Raw genomic sequence first — 11775 nt, 5'->3', positions numbered from 1 at the left:
TGTCACCCCAAAGCTTCTCCTGTCCAGGTGAACAATCCCAGCTCTGCCAGATGCTCTCCATCTTTCCTGCAGCTCCATCCCTCTGCTCATCCTGCTGCCTCCTCCTCCAACACAGTGCACGTGGACATCTCCTCAGGGACTTTTACACAAACCCCCTCCCTCTGGTGCTCCCAGGACAGCCCAGTCCAGCAGGGTTTATGCCACGAGAAGATCCTCCAGCTGTTGGCACTGTAGGGTTTGTGACCCCCCAAATAATCCCAACCACACAGGGCAGTGGTACCTCCATGGAACAGTTCATCCGTGACACCCTTTAATTGTGAAAAGTCACTTTTGATGTTCAAAGTTTTACATCCCATGCATTGCAGGCAGTTAGCCAGTCATAAAGGGCAAGAATTAATTAATCCTGGCCCTACCCCCAAGAGATGGGCAGACAAACACTGAGCTACTGACAGAAACACAGCAGCCAAGGTTACTGACTGCTCCAAGCCACAGTGGGTGTTGGAGCAGAGCTGAGATGGAGGTGCAGAAACTGATGGCAAAGCTCAGGGAAACTGATTTCGAGGAGGAATAACCTTCAAAATAAACAATCCATTTAGAAAAATGTTTGGTTTTAATTCAGTACTTTATTAGTGCAATGCAAGTACATCCTGATCCGTGGGGTCAGGCTGTAAATATTCACTTTGGCCCATCCTGAGGGTTTGTATGCACACAAAAATGTATATATGTGCCCCATACCCTGTGGGAGAGAACAACGAGGTGTCCAGTGAAAGAGTTCAGTCCCAAAGAGGCAGAATAACAAGCTCTGGTGTGTTTTTCCAAGGCTCCACCAGCAGACTTTCCCACGCCAGCCCACAGCCCTGCAGCCACCCTGTTCTGGAGCAGAGTCACGCTGGGTTCCACCAGCTTTGGGATCTCACTGGGCAGCAGATAGCCAGATATCCTCCTGGTGTGCACCCCAAGGGCCTCCCCACAACCCATGATTCCTGCAGAGTTATGTGCTCTGATGATAAAATACAGCAACACTACTTCTAGGAGAATTTGCAACTGTCCTCCAAATTTCTTACAGTTTTGAATAAATAATACTGAATCCCTCCCCGCCAGCCTGACATACCTCCGGCATTGCAATGGGATGCTCAGGGAGGTTTGGAGTCCCCATCCCTGGAGGTGTCACCTGGAGGTGGCACTCAGGGCTCTGGGCTGGGGACAAGGTGGGCATCAGGCACACTCTGTGGTCTTGGAGCTCTTTTCCAACCGAACTGATTTTGTGATTCTGCAGTATCTTTGATCGTACAGTGGATATATGGGCAAACTCCCTCGTGGCCCTCAGATAAAATCTGAAAAGAAAACAACTGAGCTCTGTGGGGCTCCTTGATCTGGTTTAAATGTCTGCACAGACAAGGAGTTTTTGCTTTTGTTGTAATTAGTGGGCATGTGCTCAGACTCTAATCATTGTTCTTTAGGCTTTCTTACCAGGCCTGACCTTCCCATTTGGACCCAATAAAGCAGATGAGCTGTGTGCCTTTTTGTTCTCAGATGACAAAGTGCTCGGCATTTGGCACTCAGCTTATCTCATCCATTTGGGATTTTAATTATCAACACAAGAGCCTTCCCAAAGGCTGGCTGGGCTTTGGGCATGAAGATTACGTAGGGAAATTAATGGCAGAAAAACTCCTTTGTCCATCGGCTCTTTTCACTGTGGCGACTAGAAACTCTACGAACAGCTATGCTATTTTAATTCCAAAAAACACATTTGCAATGTCATCTTCATGGAGGAAAAATATGCTCAGCTTGAGTTTTGTTTTGTGCTGCTCTGTGTACAGGAACATGGAGCTGCCGTGTTTGCAGAGCGTGTGGGGAACCCAGAGCACAGTCTGTTACCAGGCTTTATTTTTTGCACTGTCTGCTCCCAGTTTTCAGCGTTCTGACTTATTGCTGATTACTCCAAGGCGCTCCAGTGCATCTGATAGTGTAGGAACTGTAACTCCTCAATCCCAGGCTGGGATGGCTGCTGAAATGAGATAACCCAGCCAGGCACTGAGAGCACAAGAACTGAACTTTTCTTCTCGGAGAACTGAAGCCTGCTTGGTCAGATTGACCAAAAAGCACTGAGTTTGCTTAGTTTTTATTTCAAACTGGCACTCTGATAACACTGGGGTGGGTCGCTAGGTAGCGGGGCAGGGATTTATCTGAGTGTGGCCTTTCTCTTCATGCACAGAGAAAAATCATGGAATCACAGAACGGTTTGGGTTGGGAGAGACCTTATGGATCCTCTGGTTCCCTGGACAGGGACACCTCTTACTACCGGGATGCTCAGAGCTCCATCCTTAAATACCTCGGGGATGGGGCAGAGCACAGCAGGGCACGGGGGAGCCGCAGGCTGTGAGCGGGGAATAAAGGCAGTGAGAGGGGAATAAACGCAGTGAGAGGGGAATAAACACAGCCCGGCACCCAGGGCCGCGGGACCCGCCCGGGCTGGGGTCTCGGGGGTGGCCCCGCATCCCGGTGCCGGTGCTGGCCTGGTCCCAGTGGCGGCGTCGGGGCAGTCCCGATGTCGGTGTCGATATCGGGGCGGTCCCGAGCCTGGTGCCAGGGTCGGAGTTGGTGCCGGTGCCGGGGCAGTCCCCCGGGCCAGAGGCGGTCCCGGTCCCTGTGCCGGTATCAGTGCCGGGACGGTCTCGCGGGCCGCAGTCGGTCCTGGTGTCGGCGTCGATGCTGGGTCGATCCTAATCCCGGTGCCAGTCCCTGTGCCGGTATTGGGGCGGTGCCGTGCGGTGCTGGTGCCGGTGCGGTGCCGGTATCGGTCCCATCTCGGTGCCGGGGCGGTCCCGCGGGCGGTGCCGGTGCCAGTCCCGGTGCCGGTCCCGGTGCCGGTGCCAGTCCCGGTGCCGGTGCCGGGGCGGTCCCGGGGCGGGCCCGGGCCCGGGCGCAGGCCGCGCCCCGGGGGCGGCGTTGCGGAGCGGGGAGGCGGCTCCGGAGCCATCGCGCCTGCCCGGCCGGCGGCGGAGCTCGGTGCAGGGGAGGGGGGCGGGGGGCGGCTCGGCGGCGGGTCTGCGGGCCCCATGGGCGGGTGTGTGGGCTCCCACCACGACTCCTCGGGCAGCCTCAACGAGAACTCGGACGGCACCGGAGGTGAGCGCCGGCGCCGGGCCGGGGGGCCCGCGGGGGGACCCCGGGGCGGGCGCTGCGGGCCGGGGCCTGCGGCGGGCGGGGGAGCCGCGTCCGGTCGCTGGCCCGGATCGTGCCCCGGGCCATCCTCCGGAACATCCCCCGGCTTCTGCCCCGCGTTCGCCCGAAGTTTGCTGGGCCGGCGGCGCTCGGCGGGCGCTGCCCTAGGGCGCAGCCCCCGCCCCGCTCCGCGGCCCCGGCGTGCCGGGCTGTACCGGGGCCGTGCCGGGGGCTGTACCGGGGCCGTACGGGGGCTATGCCGGGCTGTACCGGGGGCTGTACCGGAGCCGTGTCGGGGGCCCTGCCGGGGGCTGTGCCGGGCTATACCGGGCTGTACCGGGGGCTCCGCCGCGGCTCCGTGGCCGGGCCATAGCGGGGAGCAGTGTCGGGGCTGTCTCGCTGGGCAGTGCCGGGGGGCTCAGGGACGCGGCCCCTGCTGAAATACAGCCAGGCTGGGGAAAGGGCCTGCCCGGGGCTCCCGAAGTTTGTTTTCCTCGGGCTCCGCTCCTTGCGGTGTGCGGAAAATGATTCCTGAGCTCGCTCAGATCCTGGCAGTGCTGCGGGGCCCGGGTTTATTTTCCGGCCGGGAGAGGTGCCTGGCTCCAGCCTCAGCCGCCCGTGAGAGCGGAGCGGTTGGCGGCGGCTGGAGATGCTGGATGGATGGATGGATGGATGGACGGACGGACGGATGGATGGAGCAGCGTGGTCCCTGCCAGCGCAGCCCGACCTGGGGAGCAAAGCCAGCGTGCAAACGCTGCTGCAGTGTCAGCAGCCTTTCACCGGCGTGTTTCTCTCCAGCTAAATGCCTGAATGATTGCTTTTTCAACCCTCTCAGGTTTGTGGACCCCTGATGTTCTCCAGCTGAGCTGTGTATGTTTTATAGTCATTTAAAGTCAGCCTGCCAACAGGACACTTGACTTATAAGTAGTCCTCACACATGCAGGGTCCGCAGATTTCAGGTGGAGAATTGCTGATCTAGGTCTGTGTTTTACACAATGTTATTTATCAGTCTGGTTTTTATTTCGGATGTCCCAGCTGATGGGTGTTCTTTCCATCAGTGGCTTTGCTGTCATTCCATAATGTTAAAATATGCAGCACTTGGAGTTGTATCTGAACCAACCATCTGCTGGTTCATGCCAGATACAGAGTTCATGGAAATACCAGAATTCCAGCTGCTAAGAGCTGTGTGGGATTTCACAGAATCCCAGAATAGTTGGGGTTGGGGACCCCAGTAGTTGGGGAGTGACCTCTGGAGATCATCCAGTCCAACCCCCCTACTAAGGCAGGGTCATCCAGAGCAGGTGACACAGGGACACATCCAGGTGGGTTTAGAATGTCTGCAGAGAGGGAGGCTCCACAACCTCCTGTGCATTTAATCACGTTAGTGTCATTAAAAGGAATTTTATAGCTTTGAGTAGTGGGAGTCTTCCTTACTCCAGTAGTTAAAAGGGAAGGAGTGGGTTACCTAAAATGCATCTGTACCAAGCAGATTTACGAACCAGTAAAAACCTGCAGGTGTGCTGAGCAGAATGGACCAGTCAAAAGAAAAGAACAGCAGGAATCATCACATACCCCAAAATCCTGACCAAAAAATAGCATTAAAAGCTCCACTGGTGCTTGTCCTGAGATGTGCCTTGGTGTTATGAAGTGAGATCATGTCACAGAAATAGGCTGGCTTTAATTTCCTTGCTCTTATCTCACCTGTGATATCAAATGAATGAGATAGGAGAAGAACATGATCAGGCTTTGGGTGATATTGTAAAACAGATTCCACACCCCAGAGCAGCATGTGAGGTGGGCAGGCTCCATCCAGGCTTTCTGTGTCCCTGCCTGGTGCTCCCAGGGCATGGCACTCCGCTGCTCTGGGGTTAAATAACCCATTGTGCCTGCTGCATTACAACAGCAGCTGGGCTTTCAAGATGTAAGAGATGTGAAATTCGTGTCAGCTGGCTCGTGTTGATTCATGCTCTCAGGGTAATGTTCCTTAAGGTTGTCTCGCCGAAGTGAGAGGCGCTGAAATTTCACTTGAATTATGAGCTTCTTAGGACTGTCTTAAACAATCAGCTCCAGTGTGCAATAGCCTGTTTTGTAATGCTACAGATCTGTTCCTGCCTCTCCACAAGGAGGAAAGGGGGGGTAGGTTAAGCTGGGGGAAGCTCTGAGTATCTCCCCTAACCATGACTCCCCAGGTGTCAAAGTCCAGCCCGCGCTGATTCCGAGCTCTACAGATTCTGCCAGCATGCCCTCAGCAAGCCTGAAACCTGGCTTGCTCTCTCAAGGGAGCTTCTGTCTGGAGGCATCAGCCAGTGAACCAGCTGAAGCAGAAGTGAATACGGTTTGGAGTTGAGACCTGTGCAGAGAGATGACTTTTTCCTGTTCCCCAAGTGAGGCTCATTTCCTCCAGCTCCGGGGTTGTGACCTCACCCGCTACATTCGCTTTCAGATCGCTGTTGGTGAGCGGGGCCAGAACATTTCGAAATCCCAGGAAGGTGTTTTGGAACACTATGATTCTAACTTGCCAGTGATGGACTTGTTTTGGAGAGGCTTTGTCTTTTCCCCAGAATGGAAAAGTTTCCTGGAGAATTGTGGGCGCCCAAGAGCTTGATTAGCCAGCAGCGGCCGTGTGCGATGCTGGGTGAGAGCAGAGCCAGCTCTCCAGTCTGATTCATCCCAGTTTCAATTTATTCCAGGGCAGTGGGGAGTGGCAAAATCGTGCTCAATTGTGTTATTGGAGTTGAGAGGAGGATTTGTCACATCCCTGTATTCTCCTCAGTGTTTTTGTCCAAGGCCAGCACTTCCCGTTGCTCGTGTGCAGCTTGGCAGAGCTGACGGCATGTCCTGGCCACGTGTGCTTCTTTTGTCTCTTACTGTGGGCATTTTTCAAGGTCAGGATGCCTGTGTGTGTCAGGAGAGCTGGTGTGGATCCTCAGGTGTGCCTGCATGTGTGAGATGGAGCTAATCAAAAGCCCAGCTTATTGCACAGTTCTGTTTGCAGTGACCGGAGCAGGAGGAGGCTGTTCCTCCCCAAGAATTTAACAGATGCTGCCCTGCCCATCGGGCTGGAAATGAAATGGGCTTTGCAGATTGGTACCAGCTGTTTCATTAGCACTGCTCTTTTTAGCAAGTTCTCATTTCACCAGGATGTTGTTGGCATAGACAGGAAAAGTTCCTGCCTCGACGCTCGGTGTGTTGTAGCCCAGCAGCACTAAACTGTGGTGGGTGGCCTGGGTGGATTTAGTGGGGAGTCATTAAAGGACATCATTAATTGGGTTATAGACACAGATTTTGCCCGGTTCATCCCTTTAGCTCAGCTGTCTCCCACCTAACAGCCCAAGGTTTCAGGAGCTGAGCGCTGCATCCCTTCCAGCCGAGTTCCTGCAGGGTGGTGAGAGCAGGGCAGGGATAACTGTTCTGCAGCCACTCCCCAGGCTGGGTGACCTCTTCACTTGTGCTTTTGGCATTGCTTTGGGCTTGGAATGAACTGCTGGAAAACACTGCCCTTGTGCCTGTACATCAGGTATGTTCAGTTGAGCAAAACCAGCAGAGCTGTGCCAGATCCCATCCCACAGGCCAAGTCCTTCCTGGAGGGCTCCTCAATTTCTTTTTGAGAAGGAAAAGGAGGAACCTGTTCATTCTCTCATGGCAACTCTCACCCCTCTCAGAAGCTGCACATTACTTTGTGAAGTTCAGTGAGACAGTTACTTGTGTGGGGTGAGGGAAAAGCAGGGAATCCAGTGGCTGGAAGCAGGAGTCATTCCAGATTAAGGATTTTGGCTGCAGCTGTCTGATTGCTGCTGAGCTCTCCTTGACACGATGCTCGCCTGCCTGCTGCAGTTCTTGTCGCCCTTCCTTGGGAGCAAAGATGCTGATTCTGTTTGAAATTTGTCTTCTTTCCTGCTGCCCCCATCACCCAGCAGTGAGAACGGGGCCAAGTGGAAATAAGGCTGCCAGAATGGGAGATTATTCAAACTCTCAGTTCCTCCCGTGGAGTTTGATGCAGTGCTGCAGCTTCATTAACTCAGAGAAAGGCAAATATTGTGCTCCACCTCTGCTCTCAGCAACTGGACAACACTTTCTTAAATATTTTCCTTGAGTGCTGAGCAGGGCTGCGTATCACATGGCTAATTGGAAGTCACAATAACTGCTTTCATGGTGCTTCTCTGCAAGACTGACCAGGGGAATTTGCATATTAAGCAGTGAGATTTGTTGCTCACAATTGCACTGATACAGCCGGGCTCTGCTTGGCTGGCACGGTGGGGGGGTTAAACAAGCAGCTCATGACTGAGCACTTAAGAGCATTTGGTGCCTCCCTTTTGTGCTGGAGCACACAAAGAGTCTCCCAGAGGGATTTTTCAGTGGGTTGGAGCTGTTGGGTGCAGGCTGGGATGGTTTCTCAATGCCATCTGAAAGAGGCACCTCTGGATTTCAGGTAGTTCCTGCTGGTCTGGAATACAGGGCTGGCAAAAATATTACTATATCAGAGCTGGCTTTTGCTGTTAGGTCCTACTGGGGGATGTTTTGTATGGTTTGTTTTGGGTTTTTTTTAATGGAATAACCAAAAAAGCTTAGCATGACTGAAATTTGCTCCAAATCCTTGCTGATCCATGCCTGGGTGTATTTAAAGGATGTATAGATGGAACACCTGGGGACGTTTTCCAACCTAAAGGAGTCTCTGATTTCCACAAGAGTTATGTGTGGGCTTTATCATAGCTTTGGAATAAAATTAGCCTTTAATAACTCTTATTTCCCGAGAGCTGGGCACCCACAGCCTCCTGGAGGTGATTAGAATGTGGCAATGGGTGCTGCCAACCCCTGATAATTCAGTCCCAAGCGTTTCTCTCCTGGCTGTCGCTCTGCTGCTGTGACACCTTTCATTTGTAAACTACCAGACTCGGTTTTGTTTTCCAGGTGATAACAAGGAGCTCTCAGAAACCCAAATAAAGTGTTATTTTTGCTGTTAATAAGGGCTGGCAAACGAAGCTGTTTGGTTTCCTTTTTGGCTGGTTCCTCCATGTAATTGTTTGTTTGGCTTCTAGATGAAGTGATTTATTTTAATTTCTCTGTTTGGGATTGCAGTGTTGAAAACGACAACATCCTCCTTCACTGAATGTTAAATACAATAAATTGAACAGTCATTGTGCTTTGGAGACTTTTGATAAATGGAAAATATTATTAGTTGCCAGTTTGAATGAACTCTACAAAGCAGCCATGCACTCTCATTGCAGCAAGTAATGTGATAGCTATTATTTTTCATGTGAATGTTGAATAATATAATTTATGAGTCACAAATTATAATACAGTTGAAGCCTGAAATACAGATTTGCCTCGTGGTTAAGTTGCAAATTCCTGTGAGTCTTCTTGCAGGTACAAGGAAGGGTCAAGTTGGCCTTAATTGCTTTGGTTACCTCTAAAACAGAAAGAATACAAAGATCTGGAAAGTTCATGAGCAAATGACTGATTGAGAAGGGAATATAACTCCTTATAATTTAGAGTGTGATGTAACAATCCTCATCCTCTTTTCTGTACAGACACTGTGTATAAATGTCTGGTACATTTTTAAACAAATTATTTTCAATTTGCCACCTTGGCTTTCAGTGTCTTAAAATTCATCCTCCTTTGCTGCAAGTATTTCAGTTGGGTTTTATCTGTTCTGGCTCCTACAGAAAGGGATTTTTTTGGGGGGAAGTTCTGCCCCCCAGCAGCCAGGATGGAGCAGGGAAGTGTCCATGGGGCATCCCCTGGGTATGGAGTGTCCAGCCAAGGAGGATCCTTTGCTTCCCCTTCACCTTCCCTACCTGCAGGTGCTTTGGGGGAGCTTGGGGGGGATTTTTTTTTAAATTTGGTTTGTTTTCTTGTTTTTTAAGGAAACTAAAAGGTTTCCCCTCACCTGAGGGTTGTGTTTGCAGTGAAATTCAGTGTTTCAGACTGAGCTATCCATAGCAGGAGAGGTGATGGATCCAAAGCCTCCTGCATCCCAAAGCAGCAGGAATGCTGGTGGCACTGAGTGTGGAAAACACCTCCAGCACAGGATGTCAGCTGATCTGCACTGTTTGACCTGTGTGCAGGGAAAACGTCTCTTGTGGTTTATTTAAGGTTCAGCTGGAACCTGAATTTTGCATTTGCTGCCTTGTGCTGGCCCTGTCACACTCAGATTTAATGCAAGTGAGAGCTGGACAAAAGATGGGGCGCTGCAAACTGCAGGAAGTGGTTTTGTTCTGGTCCCCATTCTAGGATTAAATTAAAAACTGCCTCAAATGCTGAATGAGGCTTTCTTAGACTACCTTAAATATTTAAAATGCCATCAGTCTCATCCTGAGGCTCCCCAGCACTGGGAAATGCAAGGGCACTGCAGGTTCTGCAGGTAATAAATGCACGAGCAATTATTGGATGCTATCAATTTGCAGGAGCTGCTCCACATCCACTTGACCTCTCAGGCTTGATGGAAAACATTTGGAAATTGTCCTTCCCAAAGCAGAAACGCTGCTGGGGCTGTGGATTAGAGCAGTTTTAGCAGCTCCTCCCTTCAGCCTTTTCTCAGTGTCCTTTTCCCTGCCCATCTCCCCCTCTCCTCAGTGAAGAGGATTTAAAAAGGAAAATTCAAAGCCCTGTTTGAAAGCCATTTGTGGGAGGAGATGGGCACAGCTCTGAAGCACTGATTTTTTTTTTTTTTTTTTTTTTTTTGCTCCTGGAGAATCTCAGATGTGCTGGAGGATTTTATATGTGCCTGTCTATCTGTGTGTGTATAAAGGCATCCTTGTGCTGCTGATGAGGTGGAAGGGAGGGGATTTGGGGAGTTTCTGCATGATCTGTCATGTGGTTTTTTCCCCCACATTCTCAACCATGAAAGCAGAGGCACTTCACAAATGGGAGTGGAAAATGCTTCAGTAGTTTGCAGCAAGAACAGGTAGTGCCCAGGGGGAAAAGATTAGAGGCTAAAATGGGAAAATGTGTCACACAGAGCATGGTAGCTCTGCACATGTTTAACAGGGGAAGTTTACTCTTAAAACATATATATTCAGTCTAGCATTACCAGCACTTTTCTATAAATAAATGACTTTTCATCCCCTGAAATGATAAACATTTTATAGCTCGTAACAGCTTCCAGTTTATAATAATGTATAATAAATGTAGCAACTATAAATAATTCTCTTAGTTCAGACAACAGATTCTGGAGGGAGGCATTTTTCACCTTTTCCCAGAGGAGCCGTGTGCTCTTTGAGAGCCCTCCCAGGGCCTGAAATGGCATCGGAAGCAGAGCACAGCACTTTGGGATTGGAAGCTTGTTACCTTTCTATTTTTAAAATCCAGTCATGAAGCTCCAGCTCTGCTCCCATGCTGTGATGAAGGGCACTGTGGATTCAGCAGAAGAATCTCTCCGTGGCATTTACTTTGTTGCTTTATTTCCCTGCCACGGAGCTCTCATCTCCTGTGATTCCCTGCCTGGGTGGGTAAATAGAGACTCTGTCAAAGAGCACCTACAGAACAGCAGAGGGTACCTGCCGCTGCCAAATGCCATTTGCTCCTCTCTGCCAATTGGGTTTTGTTTTGGTTTTTTTTTTTTGGAGCACCTGAGCTTGCAGCAGAGCATCAGCAAGCAGAGGATAATGGCTGGCTGGAGAATTTAAGGAAAAATTGTTAATTCCCATGCGCTGGCTGCACAAAGCATTTCCTGCAGAAGCTGTCACCAAGCCCTGCCTGTGTCACACGTGCTGGATTCGTGCCTTCACAGTGGGTTTGGGTGTGTTTTTCTCCCTCTCAGGTGCACACAGAGGCTGGGTATGTCAAAAGAGTGTCTTTAATGCAGGATATTGAGCTTTCACATGCTCCTGAGCCATTGCACTGCGTCCCTGTCCCTCAGGGGGGACATGCCCTGAGTGGGAAGGGACACCCAAATCTTGGAATGTGCAAATGTTTTTAGATGATTTTTTAAGTGCAGGTACAAATCCCATTCCTACCTAGCATGGCTGTGGCTGCTCCCCGCTTGTTACCCCTCCCCAGGGTGAGAAGACAGGGGAAGGAGCAGTTAGGAAGTTTTTTTTGGGGAGCACAGTTTGGAAAGCACCGTGGGCACCCAAAGGTTGGGTGCAGTTTTCCTGGCTGGGTGAATTCCCAGGTGGGAGAAATTTGGTGGCAGTGATGCCTTGGGAAGGCTGAGCTAGAGCAGAGACCAGACAGAGCTCCAGAATAAAGCAGGGATTTATCCAAAGGATCTCCTCCATGGACCCACCTGGGGCAGCACCAGAGCCCAGCCAGGGCTGCACCCAAGATGACCCAAAATGGCCCCAAAATGCCCGGCCGGGCACGGGGTCTCTCCCTGGGATCAGCTCTGCTCCATTTGCACCTTGCAGTTCATTGTCCCATCCCAGCTTCAGCCCCTGCAGTCCCACCCTGCTTGTTTTTCTCTCTCCAGCCCACGGGGTTTGTGCTCCTGGGCTGAGATTTGGGTCATTTGTCCTTGGTGCCCAGCTGGAGCAGGAATTGTTTTGTCTCCCTGCTCTGTGATCAGAGCTCAGCATCCCCTGATGTGAAGCTCAGACCCACACACTAAAGCAGCACAGGATCTGCTGCTGATGCCTCAGGTTTTAGCTTTTCTATTTTTCAGAAATATGT

At 51.1% G+C, this 11775-nt stretch overlaps 1 protein-coding gene across 1 annotated transcript in view; it reads left to right on the top strand.

Annotated features, from left to right (window-relative positions):
- Positions 1 to 3006: 3006 nt before the first annotated feature.
- UBTD2 (ubiquitin domain containing 2) overlaps positions 3007 to 11775 on the top strand; it is a 37979-nt gene continuing 29210 nt past the window's right edge. The window contains exon 1 of the mRNA XM_084215840.1: positions 3007 to 3129. Coding sequence (XP_084071966.1) covers positions 3060 to 3129 — 70 coding nt within the window. The 5' untranslated portion in view covers positions 3007 to 3059. The remainder of the gene's footprint in view (positions 3130 to 11775) is intronic.

The sequence above is a fragment of the Fringilla coelebs genome (assembly GCF_963513975.1).
Source record: "Fringilla coelebs genome assembly, chromosome: 15".
Lineage (NCBI taxonomy): Eukaryota > Metazoa > Chordata > Aves > Passeriformes > Fringillidae > Fringilla > Fringilla coelebs.
This window is presented reverse-complemented; position numbering and strand designations above follow the sequence as displayed.